The sequence below is a fragment of the Ahaetulla prasina genome, chromosome 1 (assembly GCF_028640845.1).
Source record: "Ahaetulla prasina isolate Xishuangbanna chromosome 1, ASM2864084v1, whole genome shotgun sequence".
Taxonomy (NCBI): domain Eukaryota; kingdom Metazoa; phylum Chordata; class Lepidosauria; order Squamata; family Colubridae; genus Ahaetulla; species Ahaetulla prasina.
Window position 1 is genome coordinate 95,775,577 of NC_080539.1, and position 19,820 is coordinate 95,795,396.

Genomic DNA, 19,820 nt, shown 5'->3' on the forward strand with positions numbered 1-19,820 from the left:
CTGCCAGGTTTCAGATGGATACCTTTGTGCTTTATTGCCGCATATTTCCAAAATATCTTGCTGCTTCTCCTTTAAGGTAGAGTTAGCAGGGATGAGGAAAGGACAACACAGAAATCCCTGAATTATCCAGCAAAGAGCCTAAGCCATTTTCTGTATCGAGTCTAAACAGCAACTTTTGATGTATTTTGCTTCTCTGCATTATTTGTCTTTACTGAAACTGCAGGCATCAAAGCGACAGACTTACAGCTTCAGAAGGCAGAGAATCTGTATCAGTTAAACCAACATGCATGTACAGTCCAATCACTCTAAAGTTATTATTTACAGTGTAAACATCCATTTTTATTATGTAAGAAACATAAATATCACAAATTTCACTCCACAATATATATTCGTTTCGATTTTAAATAATGAACTCATCTCTTTGAAATACTATGAGAAACTCAAAAAATAGCTTGATCTTTTTTTTAGGATGTTTTTTTTTCTTTGCAGGACTTTTTGCAGGATTTTTTTTTATGAGTTGTCTTCAGAGGTCCTGGAGAGAGAGAGAGGGGGGGGGAGGGAGGGAGGGAGAGAAAGGGGGGGAAAATGAGCTTAAGTGTTTAATTCACTTTAATGAAGAGCGATGATATTTCTTAAAAATTTGGTCTCGCTAATTCATAACAAGTTTTTACGTATTCCCAGAAATGGAAAGAAATATTCACCAGTTGATGTACGATTCTGACTACAATGTCTTCCCTTGGTAAAGGTGGTTGCAAAGTCACAAACACTGGACCACATGGGTCCTTCTGCCTCTAAAATCACCCACCTGAAATGTCTTGATAAACTGAATGGCTGAACCATGATTGTCTGCTGGGTTCTATTTTTCTCAAAATAAAAAGTAAAAAAATATGCCATATTTTTCTCAAAATAAAAAGTAAAAAAATATGCCATATTTTTCGGAGTATAAGACACCCCTTAGTTTTTGGGGAGGAAAATAAGAAAAAAGCTGATTGGCAGGTGGATTGGCCTCCCGGAATACCCCCAATCAGCTCACCAAGCTGTTCCCAGAGGTGAGTTTTAGCAACAGGTTCCTTGGTTGTGAGCTCTGTGCCTTGCCTTTTTTTTCTGCCTCTGAAACTTCTGAAACTCCGTTTCAGAAAAAACTTTCTTTTGCCCCTGAAAGCCTCTGAAACAGCTTCAGAAAAAAGGCCTCTGAAGCTCTGTTTGGGGCTTTTTTTCTGAAGCTCTGTTTGGGAGCTTCTTTTCTGAAGCTTAGTTTCTGATGCTTTTTTCAGCCTCTGAAAGCTCCGTTTGAGAAGCTGGGCGGGGCTACATTCGGAGTATAAGACGCACCCAGATTTTCACCCTCTTTTGGGGGGGGAAAAGTGCGCCTTATGCTCTAAAAAATACGGTATATTATGACAGTAATGCTTAATCTGATCATTTTACTTTTAAAAAAATATGAAACCCACCAATTTAAGGAAGGGGGATGAGAATTCCAGCCCACCTATGTGATGATGTAATTGTACTACTGTCATGGTGCCTTCCAAACAATGATTTTCTTGTTCTCAAAGATCCCCTAATTCTGTCAAGTGGGTTTGGGGGAGTGGAATGTGATGTAGAGTTAGGAAGGATTTGTTAATGTCTCTCCTGCACAATCTAGTGGAGATTGTGTGCTGGGTCAATTCCATTTCCATGTCAAGAGGAAAATGATATTTAAAACAAATTAAATAAATAAAAACTTTCTTGACACAGTTTTTCTGTAGGCTGAGAGGATTTCTTAAGTCAACTTTTTGAGCCAAGTTTTCTTAATTAATCTTCTAAAACTTGCAAGCTCCCTATTTCTGTTGATATACAACTCTTCTATTAGTCTGAGAGATTTTATCCTTAGCGGTAATACTACAATAACAACAATAATAATAATAATATCACATGTTACTTGTACTCTAGAAATTCAATGAAAGCAATTCAATAAAATATCACCTTCTTAGCATTTCTGTAATCCAGCCAAAAGAGTAATTGTACAAACTGCATTATAAGGAGATCTATGACCAACCAGCAGATCCTGAATCTGCATGCAAAGTATTTTATAGGTCTGATGGTTTCAATATGGGAATACAGGCAATATACTTCTAAGGATGCTCTTAAATCATAATGCTTCTTCTAGATGCTTTGTCATAAATAGGCTGGGATAGTGGATTAAACATCTTCCACTCATGACAGATGTCTAGCCATTGATCATGCTAACTGGGTTGATGGGAGCTAAAGTCTAAAACAATTGATTCCTCTGAAGGAATCATTACATCTATAATTAGATGCTGGAGCCTCACATTGAAATAAAGGAAGAACCACAGTTTGGACAAAATCCTGGGAAAGTAGCATCCAGAAGAAGCTACTCTGTTTTCCAGACAAAGGAGAGAAAATTCATTTCTTTCTTCCCTTCATTTCTAGAGCGCAAAATTGCTTATTTTCATCTCTTCTAAGACCTCTTAGAATTCTGAACATGGATAGTTCTTATAGAACCTTTAGTAGAAAGTAGCTGAAGGAAGATAGAAACTAAATACTATGTTTCCCTGAAAATAAGACCCTGTCTTATACTTTTTGAACCCTGAAATAAGCGCTTGGTCTTATTGCCATGTGCTCAAAAGCCCGATTGGGCTTATTATGAGGGGATGTCTTATTTTGGGGAAAACAGGGTAAATTCTTGAAAGATTCTGCTCTGACCTCTGTAGTATTTCTTACATCACTATCTTTAAATATAAAAGTACTAATTGTGTGCATTTTGTTTGCCTCATTTGTATAACATTGTTCTGAGCTGTTGATCCTATATGTTGACTTTCATGGCAGCTGCTGAAAGACTAGCCTCTCTTTTGGAACAGGAAAAAAATAGAGGATTATTTTATTTTACAGGATGTTCATTAAAATCCAAGTTCATCCAATAAAACTGGATGGTGGAAGATTCAGATGAGCTGAAAAAAATGTTACTCACAGAGTATATAGTTCCATTACTAGAAAGAGTAGCCTTGATAGTTACCACCAGAGAGCTTTCAAAGGGGATTAAACAAAATCATGGTTGATAAGGCTATTAATGGCCATTGCCCTATATTGCCTCTAGTATCAGAGATATGCCTGTTCAATACTTGTTACTCAGGAACAGTAGTGGGGGGAAATGATGCCTAGAAGTAGCTGTTATGATTTATAGAGGGATTAAATTGATCCCCTTGGAAGAGAATGCAGGGTTAGATAGCGTTTAAGCCTGGTCTACCATGCCGCTTTTTATGTTCCAATGATACATGTATGTACAGTTTAATGTCTTTTAAGTAGGATTTGATATTTCCACACTTGTCAAGACATGGTTCTTCCCTACCCTGGCTACCACAATGTGTGCACTGATAATTGTACATTATCAGGGGGAAGCAAATTATATTAACATTATACTAGGGGGAAGCAAATCAAAGAATACAGAGCATGTTTAGAACTAAGTTAGTCAATGTGGGATCCTGATAAGCATGCTTGTTAAGAACATGCTTGTTAAGACATGGCCAATATTTTGAATTAGATGCAGTTGTCTGTCATGAGGGCACACATATAGATACCTTTCCCAGATACGTCAGTTCCCACCATTTCACTAAATTCCATCTCCAACAAAAGATCTAGCAAGGCTATCCATTTTAACCATATTCCATTGAAGAAGGTAACAGAGTTGGAAGGGACTTTGGAGGTCATCTAGTCGAATCCCTTGCTCACGCAGGAGACCTATACTAGGGATTCGAACCCGCTGACCTTTCTGATCGACAAGCTCAGCGTCTTAGCCACTGAGCAACCTAGGGAGTCCCCACATTTTCCTTCATTGATTGCTTTTGACTGGCTTAACGCAGAACAACTCACTGCTTTGAAACTATTGCATAATTTCAGTCTCACATGTATGGAAACTCATAGTTTGAGAGTGACAGGTAATCAAGCTATGAGGCAATAATCTGTAAATGCAGGTCTGGTATGTCAGGATAAACTTTGGGGATTGTCAGCTACAGATTCAGTTTCAATTAATCAGAAGGATATGAAGGAAAAAGCTTTGGATTATCTATCTATCTATCCAGTGGTGAAATCCAATTTTTTTTACTACCGGTTCTGTGGGCGTGGCTTGGTGGGCATGGTGTGGCTTGGTAGGCATGGTGTGGTGGGCGTGGCAGGAGACGGATAATGCAAAATCTCCATTCCCACCCCAGTCCTGGGGGAAGGATATTGCAAAATCTCCATTTCCACCCCACTCTGGGGCCAGACAGAGGTGGTATTTGCCAGCTCTCCGGACTACTCAAAATTTCCACTACCGGTTCTCTGAACTGCTCAAAATTTCCGCTACCGGTTCTCCAGAACCTATCAGAACCTGCTGAATTTCACCCTTCTTTCTTTCTTTCTTTCTTTCTTTCTTTCTTTCTTTCTTTCTTTCTTTCTTTCTTTCTATATATCTACCTACCTACCTACCATCGATCTATCTTCTATCTATCTCATTAAAGGTAAGTGCTTGTGCAATGATCTTTTAAAAAATGATTCTTATCTTAATTAAGAAGGAGACACACAGAGCTACAGCAGCTGAATATTCACAGTTTAAGAAAAATCCCAGGAAACTGAGTAAATTAACCGTATCAAACTACTAATTTTCATTAGCTTACATATATTTAAGCCCTGCAATTATCTTCTTGTGATATGAAGTTATATAATTTAAGATTTATTTAATTTTTTTGCAGACGGGGAAAAGGAGTAGCCACCTCATGGGTGTCAAGGATTGAAGGTCAGATGGTTTCTGTAGTTGGAAACAAATTTTAACCTACCAGTGGGAGGCGATTTGGAAGAGCCAGATAATCTACAGTGACATCACCATAATTTTCTAAGAAGGCTGGTTCAAGCAATTCTCCTTCATCCCGAAGGTTGGGTTGGTTGGGATCTTCTTGACTAAATGGCAGAGAAACAATGCACATTTTGTTGACTTCCCAGGAGTGAATTAATCTTAGTGCTTTTGTCTTTTATTGTGCCAAACATTATAGGTCTTTACTGAAAAGATACAACTCAACTAGTTTTGTTATATAAAAGGGCATACAGCTATTCTATGGAGCTTTTTATTTAGTAATTATCAAACTACCATTTGAGAGTTTAGTCTCCAATTCTTTGCTAAATAATTCCTTTGCATGCAGAAAGATGTCAAAAAATAACAAATAGAAAACGCAGAGGTCATGCTCTCCTTTCTTTCAGTACAAAATCTGTGGTTTAAAACTATTTAAAACTATTTTTATTATAATTTGTCCTCAATTTATAATAACATAACAGAAAGCTGCTGTTATTAACTGTTTTCCCATGCATTAAAAAGAAGATTTTGTTCATGGGTTATTACTGTCTGATCCTTTTAAAGTCCAGATATTTTTAGGCATGTCCTCTGCCTACCTTCTTTTCCCAGTTAGAACAGAGTCTAGGTACTTCTTCACCGCCATCTGTTTTCGTAAACGGCTGTAGTTGTCAGTGAAGACAGCATCCGAGTGACGTTTGACTGGCACCTGCTCATCAAGGGGGTTGTTGTTTCTTCAAGTAAAAATGGAGTTGCAAGAAGCCTATTAATGCACAAGCCTCTCAAAGACTAGGCCAATGTTCATACTTTTATTGCAATTCTCACTTTTTAAAAAACAGCAAAACAGCAAAACCACTTGTCTTGATCTTACCCTCTGTTCTAATGGATTAACTCTGATTAAATGTTTCTTGGGTTTGTGAACACATTTGACTCTGAATGGAAATCATAGCTAGAACGAATGTCCAAGTATAAACTGTGGAATTTGGGCCATGTGGCAAATAATTATTTTTTTATTGGTCTTGAAAATAGTATCTATCATCAATAGGTGGCATCCAGCACATTTACACATTTACTTCACTGCTAGGTTCAGTTAAAGGTTTCTTCTTCACCATCTCAAACCTCTTTATCATTAATGCCCAAGGAGCTGCTGATCCAGTTCTACAGAGGAATTATTGAGTCTGTCATCTGTACCTCTATAACTGTCTGGTTTGGTTATGCCACCCAACAAGACAGACACAGACTTCAGAGGATAATTAGAACTACAGGAAAAACAATTGCTACCAACTTGCCTTCCATTGAGGACCTGTATACTGCATGAGTTAAAAAGAGGGCTGTGAAAATATTTACAGACCCCTCACATCCTGGATATAAACTCTTTCAATTCCTACCCTCAAAATGATGCTATAGAGCACTGCACACCAGAACAACTAGACACAAGAACAGTTTTTTCCCGAATGCCACCACTCTGCTAAACAAATAATTCCCCCAACACTGTCAAACTATTTACTAAATCTGCACTTTGTTGCTTATATCCTTACGATTTATACTGATATTGATTGTTTCCTGATTGCTTATTTGTAGCCTCTGACTATCATTAAGTGTTGTACCTTGATGTACCTTCTTTTATGTACACTGAGAGCACATGCACCAAGACAAATTCCCTGTGTGTCCAATCACACTTGGCCAATAAAAAATTCTATTCTATTCTGTTCTCTTTATCATTAATACAAAATATAAAAAATTACAAACTTCTGGATCATATGAACCATATAGGAATATTTAAAGGTAACCTGCATCAGAGAAGCACATGATACAACCACTTACCCAACCCTTTTTCCAATTAAGGATTCCAAATACTTCCTTGCAGAAATTTGACCCAAAAGTTTGCTGTAGCCACTTGTAAAGAGTCCATCAGCATGTCTTGTATTTCTATAATGGATTTAAAATGTATGATTATTATACCAAAATGAAGATTAACATTTACTGGTGATGATATGCATAAAAACTGCTATGAATTCACTCCTTGTTGCAAAGTCTTTGTTTCAAACTGGACAAGTAGAACGACAGAGCAGAAAGCATCAGGGAGTTTATCAACATTACTTTACAAAGTCCCCCCTCCCCCAAATGTTTACTAGAGTTCAAAAGTTTTACCTGTCAATAGCTCTGGACATATCATAATAAAACTTCTCATTTTCAGGTAGAGTAGTCTGAAGAACGTCAGCCTCGGGTTTTAATGAACTTTGGGTGCGATCAGATTCACTTTGTCCATCAAATGGTATTCTGTTTCCTAGTCTGAGGAAGGTTGGAGGAGGGGAAATAGGATGGTAGGCAATTTTGAGAACGATTTGGAAGGAGAGCATTCTTACAGGCAAGGACTTCGAAGATGCTTTAAAGTCACCTACTCGTGTCATAATGGCGGCATCCCTTTGCATTGTTTAAAAGCAGAAGGAAACCATGCTATGCTCTCTGAGATTTTGAATCAATTGATATAGATCAATTACTTAAATATGGGTAATTTCATTGAGATAAGCTATGTGGAAAAATAACACATACATCTGACAGTAAATATATATGAGTTGAAGTCCCCATTCTAATCTTTAAAAAAAACAGGAAAGGGGTTGATTTCTGGGACCATATTAGATCAGGAATTCTTTGCAAATCCTGATTTTTTGTTATGTATTTCTTAAAAATAGCTAGTTAGATGTTTGATAAATAGATAGATAGATAGATAGATAGATAGATAGATAGATAGATAGATAGGTAGGTAGGTAGGTAGGTAGGTAGGTAGGTAGGTAGGTAGGTAGGTAGATAGATAGATAGATAGATAGATAGATAGATAGATAGATAGATAGATAGATAGATAGATAGATAGATAGATAGATAGATAGATAGATAGATAGATAGATAGATAGATAGATAATTCTAAATATTTCCTTAACACCTTTCCCAGAACTAATCAAAAACTAAAACAAAACATACGTTTCAGAATTGCTCTATGAATTATGTCTGGGAAGATGTGATGGATTAATATGAAAGGCAATAAACAGGTGATCTGATATTATATAGCAATAATTTCCCTTTCATGAGAAATCCTTTTCTGTATCAAAAAAGAAATCTGGGAAAAAATGTTAATATAATTAGTAAATGTGAGCTAGCAATTTGCCCCATCCTGATTCTGATTTGTTCACTTATTATGGTTAGTTTAAATAAATAGGGCTCCAGTCAATCTATGGGCCATAAATGTTAATGTGAGAGTTATACATGCAGGATTGATGTTAGTAGTCCAGACAAGCACAACCAGGGGTACTAGTTCTATCGTTATTATAAGGTCAGAGACTTTTGCAAGACTGAAAATATTTTTCAGAATACTTTTACCCTCTGAAAAACTAAGGAGTCCCTTTTCAGACACTTTATCTTCTTCAGACTCAAATGTTAATTATCAGACTGTTTTCTTGGCTGTGGCTCTTCCCTCCTATCTGTCAAAGTCATTCCCACATACCATTACATAACAGGATAATAGAGTTGGAAGGGACCTTGGAAATCTTCTAATCCAACCCCCTGCTCAGGCAGGAAACCCTACATTATTTCAGACACATGGTTGTCCAATCTCTTCTCCAGTGATGGAGCCCCCCCATAACTTCTGAAAGGAAGGCATTCCACTGATTAATTCTTCTAACTGTCAGGAAATTTCTCTTTATTTATAGGTTTTCCTGTCTTTAATTAATTTCCATCCATTGCTTCTTGTTCTGCCTTTAGGTGCTTTGGAAAATAGACCTCTCCCCCCACACACACACACATACTTTGTGGTAGCCCCTTAGATATTGGAATACTGCTATCATGTCATCCCTAGTCCTTCTTTTCATTAAATTAAGCACTTCCAATTCCCGCAACCCTTCTTCATAAGTTTTAGCTTTCAGTCTTTTAATTATCTTTCTTGCTCTGCTCTGCACTTTTTCTAGAGTCTCATTTTTTTTATAATGTGGTGACCAAAACTGGATGCAAAGTAATTAGATGAATAATATACTGTTTTCTGGACAACTTCCAGAAAGTTTTTCTCCATAATTCTAATCTAGATTATAATACTGATATTTCCTTTTGGTCTGCCATCTAAGTATTAACCAGGCCAACCCTGCTTCATTTCTTAAGATTTATAATAAAATGTTTTCTGAATATCTCAAATATCTCTGAGACTTATTGCTAAGGAAAGTCCCTAAGTGAAGGTGTGTCTATTTTCTTATGTGTGATATAGTAATTTGTGCTCTTTTATATGAATGAAACCATGCAAATCCAAGGATCCAACCTTGAATGAAACCATGGAAATCCATGGATCCAAGCTTAGGATCCAGATCCCAGAACACTAAATTTATGACAACTATTCAAGTTTCTCATAAACAAATACAGTGATTACTTTAACAATTTTCCAAATAATTAAGAACATCTTCTTTATATTCATAAGCTAGCAGCTGCATAATAACATTACCTGCTTACAGTTGTATGTGCATTTGCATATATGGAAATCTATCACCCCCAAACACAGTTTAATAATTTAAAGACAACCAAACTGAAGGGCAGTAAATCGCCCAGTTGTTATTATTTTTTTAAAATATTTACTGAACTAGCTTATCTTTTCTATACTACTCCGTGTATACAAATAAAATCCAATTGCAATAGCTCAAAAATACCTAATTAATTTATCTAAATAAATACTCCGGTATCTATTTGTTAAAGAGTAAAAAGTAGTATAATATTCTTCAGATGACTTTGGGACAGTGGAAGCAATATTTGCCATTAGACATGGCTATCAACACAAGTAAAAATTTGACTTATTTCAGTCCATAGGATTCAAGTAGTTCTTAAATTTGCAAATCATGTTATCAGTTGAAGAAGATTGCTTAGGGTTTTCTTACCTTATAGTTGAGTATGATCCTAAAGGAGGCAAGGCAATGGCTTGAGAGCAGAAAACATAGAGGAATGTAAAAAAAAGAAGATGGGAGCTACTTCTGTGTTCCATCTCTTTTGACCTGGTTTGGCAAAAATGACAGAAATAAGCCCTTCATGCTACCAGTGTCCAATGCTTGATAAATAAAGATTTTGTCAGAATTGGCCTTCTGTGGAAAATCAGTACCATTGATATGGAGAGGGAGGGAGGGAGGGAGGGAGGGAGGGAGGGAGGGAAAGAGAGAGAGAGAGATTTATAGTAAATAAGATCTACTGTAGATATAGATGTAAATGTAGGTGTAGTTATATAGATCTCTCTCTCTCCCTCCCTCCCTCCTGTGCTCATTTATAGCTTAAAGTATGAATTAAGAATGTGGACAAGACATTTTCATTAAAATACTCAAGAGTCCAGAAATTTCTTCATAGTAAATATCTGAGATAGCAATTGTTGTGCAGATCTACACAGAAGACTCTACTGATTTATAGAGAAACTGTTACTAGTAATTTGAAGAACACCAATAATATATTGAATATCATAGCTATGCTTGGCTACTTGATAAATGCTTTCTTTCATGAAGTTAAGCATATGGCATGCAGAGAAATTTTAAATGAATCCTGACATAAAAAAGCAATGACTGAAATTGAGGTACAGAGAATATGGGGGGCGGGGCAGAAATAGAGTGATTGACAGATAAACAATTTTGCTAATTATATATAATTAAAGTGTCAAAATATTAACTTAGATCATCTTGATTTTCAAAGTAATTTTACCCTGTTGTTAAAAATAGCATCAAAGAACTTGTATTAGCTGCATTTGCTTTGAAGTTATGACAAAAAATAGAGCCAAACCAGTAAACTCATTGAAAATTAGTCCATAACATCCACATAAAGAGCTCTGAGATTAGAGTCAAGAAAGAGGAAAAAACTTGTTGATGGTGATCCATTTCCCTGAAAATATTTATCCAAGGGAGAGTGTGATCAAATAAAGCTGCTCTTATCAAAAAACATATAAATCTTCAAGCTGCTACAAAATGTTTTTACTGCCATAGTCTAACACAGCTTCCCCTCAGGAATATCTTCACATTGTTTTGCAACTGAAATTGTATGCGAAAAATTATGGTTTATTTCATTGTTTTAAAAAAGTATTCATTTTGTCTGATCACAAGAATAGAATTAATATAAACAAATTATAGAGAGTACCACTGAAATTTAAGTGAATAATTTTAAAGAAATGGAAGCTACACTACATATTTCTCAACTACTCTTTAAACATGTGAATGTGAAAAATGATGGGGGAAAAGTCTTTATGATTTATTTTAAAAGTTTTAAATTGCATCTAAATATAAAGGAAATAGTTTAAATGATCAGAAGGAGGTGAATAATGAGTATTCCCTTTTATTCAAGGAAAAGGGAAATTCAAAAAGAATATGAAATAATGAGTATGAAATATGCATTTTTAAAAGAGAAACTTTTGTTATTTGAGAGAGAAATCAGAAAATCATCCCAGAAGAGAAATTCATATTTTGAATTCATTTTCAGCCTTCTTATACTACATTGTGATAATGGTTTGCATTATTATTAAATCATACTAACTCCACATACATACAGAAAATCTAAAATGGGTTTAAGAAAAAAAATATTTCTCTAGACTGAAATGAACAAATATCAACTTTTACTTACAAAGCCAGAAGATGGACTTTTGGATTCTTCAAAAATACCGTAATGGTAGTTTTTGCACAAGGGAGACTTGGAGCTCTCCTTGGTGCTGAATTTCTTTTCAATGTGCCACACTTTCTTCTTCCGATACTGAGCAGAGTATTCAAAGGCAAGTATCTGGTCTGCTGGTCTGAAGTTTACCAGCCTGCTTTTCTTTGCGTTTAGTGCAGCCTTTCCAGCTGCCTCATTTAATAGGTTTATATACACAGGACCACTTTTCCACTTCAGAAACAGCTATCGCATTATGCAGGAGACGTCACATTCCCCAGGGGGTGTATGGAAATATCCGTCATGGTTTTGTTAAGGATATTATGAGACAAAGGAAGTTCATATTTAATTCAAGGGAAGGCACCCTTCCCCCCACTCCCTGATTAGACGATTTATCACTTGACTGATGAACAACTCAAGATGAGTAACATTGGGTCAGGCAAAGTGTTCAACTGCTTTTGGGAATGTGGAATTAAAGCTGGTAAGACAGAAAACTTATCAACTAATATTGATTGTGATGGGTACCCCTTTCCAAATTCCTTGAGGAGAAAGATTGTTACAAGGGTCTAGCATTCATACAGAAAATCAGTCAGAATTATAAGAGGAATTGAGAGATGTTTGATATTTTCAAAGTGATTTGCATTTGTTTGAATTCTATCACCCATAGTTGAGGTATGTATTAAGATGAATTTTAGGAAGTTAAACAAATATGATATGAAAATAAACTCAAATATTTTAGCTTGGAAAACAGTTCTGAAGTAATGCACATGTGACTTTAAAGGTGCATGGGGAAGAAAAAGAATTATCTTCCTAAGTAGAATTTCCTACTATTCTCAATTTTAGCAGAAAGAATGTTTCCTTTTAATTTTTATGGTTTGTGAATAGAGTAAAAGAGAATACTGGCCTCTCTTTCTGTTTGAATTATTAGTAGGCCATATTCAAGTCACAATGCTAAATGGTTAGCTAAGCCTTCTTGAATAATTTGAGAATATTTGCTCTGACAATCTTTCTAGGGTTATATCTAGCTTAATTTTTGAAAACTATTCTACTTTTTTGAAAACTAACAATACCACTACAATTGTTCTAAGATCTGAAATGTAAATTTAAGCTATCTGCTGAGTTTACATGGGACTGATATTTGTCATGCTTTGAATCCTGGTATATTCCTACGGTATAAGTATCATCTGCTTTCTCATTTTAAATACAGTATTTTTGATCATTTCATCAATAGACCACAAACTGGACTATCTACAAGTCTATCTACAAGTCTATCTACAAGTCAAACCAAATAATGGTACTTTATTATTCAATTTACCCATCAGACTTGCTAGAATCAGCTAGTCACATTTAAAACAATTTAAAGAAAAAAATATCAGGAATTCAAGGAAATGTTCCTCAACAGAATGTTCATTTCTATTAAACACCTAATCATAGAATAAAGATGTAATTAATTTGAGATACAGATGAAAATATGTATGATGTATAGGTATATAAATGTACCTACTATTTTGAACAAAATATTATCTCAGTACATTTGCAAATATATTGTTGAGGATAAAAGGGAGGCTATCCGAAATGTAAGGTTGGCACCAGCTAGGGAATTTTGTATTTCTTACAGCTAATGTTTATCTGTTCAGGGCAGTATCTGTTCGAGCAATCAAATAAACTTGTATTTTAAGGACGGGAATTTCAGGTACATTTTATAAAGCACACATGTCCACAAGGGTGTTGGTGGATGTATTTTCAGTGACCTATTGTTAAGCATGTAAGGCTCAGTCAGGTTAACTTTTTCCCCTAATTGAGAAACCTAACAGAAGAAATTGTCCCAAGGTGCATTACCAGTATTTCCTTTGTATGACATATTTGTAACAAAGGAATGCAAGTATCACCCTACATAGCATCAGAGGCCTTACAGAATAGAATAAAATAGAATAGAATTCTTTATTGGCTAAGTGTGATTGGACATACAAGGAATTTGTATATGCTCTCCGTGTACATAAGGAGAATAAAATACATTCATCGAGAATAAAAAGATACAACACTTAGTGATAGTCAAGGTTACTAATAAACTATCAAATTATACTAGGAAACAAATAAAAACAATATAATTGAAAGATACAAGCAACATGGTTATAGTAATAAGTGGGAAGAGATAGATACTAGTACGGAAGAGAAGAATAATAGTAATTCGGTCTTAGTAAATTATTTGACAGTATTGTGGGAATTAGTTGTTAAGTTTTGATGGCATTAAGGAAAAAACTGCCCTTGTGTCTAGTTGTTCTGGTGTGCAGTGCCCTATAGCACTGTTTTGAGGGTAGAAGTTGAAACAATTTATGACCAGGATGTGAGGGGTCTGTAGATATTTTCACAGCCCTCTTTTTAACTCATGCAGTATACAGGTTCTCATTGGAAGGCAGGTTGGTAGCAATTTTTTTGTGCAGTTCTAATTAGCCTCTGAAGTCTATGTCTGTCTTCTTTGGTTGCAGAGCCAAACCAGACAGTTATGGAGGTGCAGATGACAGACTCAATAATTCCTCTGTAGAACTGAACCAGCAGCTCTTTGGGCAGTTTGAGTTTCCTAAGTTGGTGTAGAAAGAACATTCTTTGTTGTGCTTTTTTGATGACGTTTTTGTTGTTAGGTGTCCATTTTAGGTCTTGAAATATGATAGAACCTAGAAACTTGAAGGACTCTACTGTTGATACTGTGTTGTCTAGTTTTGTAAGAGGTGGTAGTATAGGAAATTTTCTTCTAAAATCCACCACCATTTCTATGGTTTTGAGTGTATTTAATTCAAGTATTTATTTATCATGTGTATTTATCATAAGTTATACTGTTAATTCATACAGTTTTATATAAATACTTTGAGGTTTGTGTGTGTGTGTCTCTTCGTAGCTGGGTATTTACTGTTCACATATAATTCCTAAACTGAGGTTTCTGGACAAGGCCATAGTTGATGGACAATTAGGAAAAACTGCTTAGATTAATTCTAACAAGAGCATCTTTGATTTTAAGTTGACCTGGTGGGGTAGGAGAAGTGAATTAATGAGATAAAGATATTACTTGTGGTGAATCTGGAATAAAAAATAGAAAACCGTGATACTCTTTTAAGCAATCATGGTCTTAATATTCAGAAATAATAAGTATGTGAGATATTTATATCTATATTATAGGACTAACCAGTCATGAACAAGTGCCTCCAACGTTCATTCCCACAAAATGTTGTAGACCTCCACTTCCATTGTATATTTTGCATGCAACCCTCATGAAGTAACCACTTATGAAAGCTGCAATAAACAGCCACTGCTTGCTTAGTTTTGTTTCAAGGTGAAAGCATGATCCAGCCAAATTAAAATATTAATACCAAATTCCATCAATTCCAATAGGAAAAAAAGCATGAAGCTAAGCAATGCTTACTTTGGACTGGATTTTTTTTCTTTTTTCAGGAGAAAACTAATTTCCACTGAATGTTTGGCCAGTAAATGTTGGAAGTTAAGTTCAAACACTCATAAATAAAATACCACAGAAATTATAAGAACATATTCAAAAGCAAATCAGTTTAGTCTCAAAGCCTACTAAACAGAGAAGATCTTCTTCCTTCTAATAAAGTTTTCATCTTTTTATCTTGCCTCTGATTCATGGGTTTGTAAGTTTAGACAAACCTGGTGGAGAACGTTCAATGATCTTTAATCATATTTTCTAATTCGTTTAATGTAAAAATTAAATGAAGTAAGCCTCAGAAGAAATGTCTGGAACTCTGTTTCCGAGTTCTGACCTAAACCAGAGTGCCTACAAAATACTAATTCCCCAGGAAGCTTGTTTCCCTTATTTCATGACGGGTGAGGGGGGGGGGAATGAAGGGAAGGAATCTATCTCTTGCAGTCATCAAGGTGGTGTTCCTTCTTACATGGAAAGAGAAAAGAAGAAGAAAAGGGAGGTAAACAATGGATTTGTCAAACCTGCCACAACTTAAACCTGTAATTAGAAACAATCATTGGCTCTATATGTTGAGAAAGGTATAGTTAATTAGAGGTTAAGTGTATTGCAATACGCCAGAACTGAAAATTACAAGCCAAAATCCTTAAGTTCTTCTTCCAACTGGGTAACCTTGAGGCAGCTTCTCGAGCAGATACAGCATTTACTTTCATTTCCAAAGCATTCCTTTCTTCATAACCCCCCTCTTCCCGCTTAGTAATTTAGCAAAAGCCTAAGCATAAAGTGGCAGCTGCCAGGATTCAAATCAAGATCACAATCTAGGGGAAAGTTCTCTTGTTTATTAAATTAATAAATATATTCTATTCTTCCATGGTTCACATAATAAACCTTCTGCATCCTCTTTCCTATAGCGATCTATGAAACTTTTGTTTGTTATATGTGTCCAGTTTCTTATACTGAGAGGCACACTTCTCAATGTGTATATTCCATTTCACTCTCATGGCTATCATCCATGGCTGGATAAATTCATTTTCAACATTAACAAACCTCTGTAAGTGAAAGTTGCTTTTAGCCATGTGCAAAAATGGACCAATTAGAACAGAATCTGCATTTAATTATTTGTATATTTACTTTCCGTTTATTTTAAAGACTATTAGAAGAGCATGGAATAAGTTAGCATGAAGGTGATAGACATAGGAGCAAATGCAAGTAAAATGATACACATTAATGAAAATAGAAATTAAGAAATTAAGGAACACAGAGAAACAAATAGGGAGGAGGAAAAAGAAGAACAGCAGCACATTAATCACTGTTTCAGTTTGCTAATAGCCACAAGTAAAGTTCCAGGTCTTTCAAAAAGCATGCAAAGAAAGTTTGAAGCTTTCAGATAAGAAACAATTGTGCTTCCGTATAGCTCAACATCACCCCCTAGCGGTTAAATTAAGTGTTTTTATTCCTAGCAAAAACTGCCTGCAGGATTTACAACATAAATTATCAGTAACATCTTTAGTTAAAATAAACACGCCATTCAATAAAACCCCATGCCACATTATGAAAATCAATAAATAAAATAAAGTGCTCCTCAGAAACAGAATACCAGAATATAAAACCAGATTTCAAGTACAGTTTAAAAGGGATGAAAAATGGTACATCAGAGGAGAAGGAATCTTGCAACCATCATAGGGAAGGCCTGTGATTCCAGTCAGGTCTCATTCCTGGGTGGCAGAATCTCATTCCTGAGGGTTATAATTTCCTTAGGATGGAGTACGGATAATCCTCGACTTATGACCACAATTGAGCCCAGAATTTCTGCTGCTAAGCGAGACAATCGACTTTTGCTTTGCTTGTCAGAAAGTCATTAAGAGGCAATCATATGACCCAGTGGTGGGTTTCAGATTTTTTTACTACCGATTCTGTGGGTGTGGCTTGGTGGGCATGGCTTGGTGGATGTGGTAGGGGAAGGATACTATAAAATCTCCATTCCCACCCCACTCCAGGGGAAGGATACTGCAAAATCCCCATTTCCTCCCAATCAGCTGGGACCTGGGAGGCAGAGGATAGATGGGGGCGGGGCCAGTCAGAATTTTTACTACCGGTTCTCCGAACTACTCAAAATTTCCGCTACTGGTTCTCCAGAACTGGTCAAAACCTGCTGAAACCCACCTCTGATATGACTGCCGGACACTGCAACCAACATAAATGTGAATCAGTTGCCAAGCGTCTGAATTTTGATCATGTGACCATGGGGATGCTGCAACAGTCATAAGTGTGAAAAACGGTCCCAAGTCACCTTTTTTTGGTGCCGTGTAACATTGAACGGTCACTAAATGAACTATTATAAGTCAAGGACTACCCATAGTTTCCAAAGTATTCTGCATTAAAATTGGTCAGTTCCATAGTCATTTATGTTTATCCATTTTGATAACTTACAAAAACCAGTCCACGCTCCCACCCCAAAAGTACAGTTGGACACTATTTTAAGACTAAGGAATGAATGTTTATAACTTTTACTTTCCACCACTCTCCTTAATCTATCGTTGGGATCTGAAATGCATTTTGCTGCTTTCCTAAACCCCCCCCCCAACACAATACAACTCACAGTGAAAGACAGAAAATCCCTATTCCAGTGAATCCTGCTAAACAAACACCCATTCCTATTGCACCATGTCAACTTATTGCACATTGTGCCAGCCCCACAAGTCAATCGTACTATGTTGTTGTGGTTATTTTTCATTCAGGAGCCTGACAGCCCACGGATAAAAACTGTTCTTCAGCCTGTTTGTGCGGCTGCCTATGCTTCTACAGTATATCTCCTTCCCGATGGTAGGGGAGTAAAGAAGTGCTGACCAGGGCGTCAGGGTTCCAAGGAACACCCGCAACGAAATGAAGTTCCGAGGCTTGAGGTTTCTCAGAGTTTCAATTTATTAGAGATGTCATATTGGCACAGCTGGGAAATATCTGAAAGCTTCCGGGTTTTCCACACCCAGTTGACAGTTCACAGCTCTGCCCCACACCCACAAGTTCATCACATTGTCCAATCAACTCTTCACACTCAATTGGATACAATCTTCAGGCAGTCTACATCAGACCCAGGCAAAAGTCCTTGAATACGGAATGTTGTTATGACTAACTTTCTATCGCTCCAAAAACAACCCCTCCCAACTTTCCCAGCTAAAATATGTGTCAGTTAAGAAGCAAAAAGAAAATTGCCTTCCAAAACTGACACAGGGTGTGAGTCGTCCCTGAGGATTTTCCTCACTCTTCTAAGGCAGCGAGCCCTAGCGATGTCATCTAGTGGTATCAGGGGACAGCCCATAGAATTGTCTCCTATCACTCATAAATAAGCTGTTGGATGTGTGACAACTCCTCCTCCCAAATATTCTCCAAATGTTATCTCTTTTCCAAACCTTTTTGCTCTTCTAAAACACTACAAGACCATTTATATCAACCTGCAGATCAATGTCATGACCAGCACCAACAGAGAAGAAACATCTATTTCTGTCTCTTTTGATCCTAGTAAATACATTTAAATGTCCTTTCTGACATCCAGGATTCAGCATCGAGGGATTTATATATAGCAGTCAGTTTTCATGTCCCTACAATGTTTTCTCCATCCATTGAATGCATGGGAGAAACTCACAGCCAGATTCGGGTTCATTCTAATGGAATGTATTTTTAGATTCTTGTTTTGTTTTATCCTGACAACAGTGGTCTGAGTTGTTTGGACTGACAGGGTTGTCAATCACTGAACTTTTGAGGGGGGAAAAAGGGATTGATCATATTGCCCCCAACAATCTGGATCCTCATTTTACCAACCTCAGAAGAAAGGAACACTGAGTCAATCTCGAGCCAGCCAGGATCAAACTGCTGCCTGAGGGCAGAGTAGCCTACTATGCTGCATTATAACCACTGCACCACCACGGTTCCTAATCCAGTCAATTATAGGGTTAGAGAAGATTGTCTTAAAACAGCCCTCAGGTTGTTTAGAGTTAAAATAATTCCAGAAATTAATTCCAGAAATAGGAGAAACTGAAGCTTTTCTTTCATGCTGCTTCCCACAGAGACAAAGTCCTTGAATGGACACATAAGAATGGAGGTTGTCTGCAGTAGGCACTTTTCCATTTTATCCTGCTTTCACTCATCAAAATGAGTAAGCTTCCTCCAACACTAATCTTGGACACCCAGTCCCAGATCAGGTCACCATGCATTTTTATTTTTGCTTTAATTTACAACATTAAAATAAAGAAGAACGTGACAGCTTCCTCAACTGACAGGATACCAAAAGTGTCCATCTCCTGATTGAATAGATCATTTCTGATCATATACTGTTGGTATGTGGAGTATTATCCAGAGTATTACTCATTTCATTGAGTAATGGAACATATTGAGTTTGACCCTGTGGCTCCCGAGGACATGGACAGGTTGTTGGGTAGGCTGAATGCCACCACGTGTTTACTGGACCCGTGCCCCTCCTGGCTGGTGCTGGCCACTCGGGAGGTGACACGAGGCTGGCTCCAGGCGATTACAATTGCTTCTTTGGTGGAGGGCGTCTTCCCGGCCGCCTTGAAAGAGGCGGTGGTGAGGCCCCTCCTTAAGAAGCCTTCCCTGGACCCGGCTGTTTTAGGTAATTATCGTCCGGTCTCCAACCTTCGCGAAGGTTGTAGAAATATGGTGGCATATCAGTTTCCCTTACACCTGGATGAAACTGTCTATCTAGACCCGTTCCAGTCCGGTTTCCGCCCGGTTACAGCACGGAGACGGCTTTGGTCGCGTTGGTGGATGATCTCTGGAGGGCCAGGGATGAGGTTGTTCCTCTGCCCTGGTCCTATTAGACCTCTCAGCGGCTTTCGATACCATCGACCATGGTATCCTGCTGCGCGGTTGGAGGATTGGGAGTGGGAGGCACCGTTTATCGGTGGTTCTCCTCCT

The 19,820-nt window shown here is 37.0% G+C and overlaps 1 protein-coding gene across 1 annotated transcript; it reads right to left on the bottom strand.

Moving 5' to 3' along the window:
- Nucleotides 1–390: 390 nt before the first annotated feature.
- On the bottom strand, nt 391–11,536 carry VIP (vasoactive intestinal peptide). The gene is made up of 7 exons (XM_058169347.1): nt 11,435–11,536; nt 9,724–9,837; nt 6,968–7,108; nt 6,641–6,745; nt 5,416–5,550; nt 4,809–4,929; nt 391–532 (listed from the first exon to the last, which is right to left on the bottom strand). The coding sequence occupies exons 2-7, from the start codon at nt 9,825–9,827 to the stop codon at nt 524–526; spliced, it is 615 nt and encodes a 204-aa protein (XP_058025330.1). The 5' UTR covers nt 9,828–9,837; nt 11,435–11,536; the 3' UTR covers nt 391–523.
- Nucleotides 11,537–19,820: the final 8,284 nt, after the last annotated feature.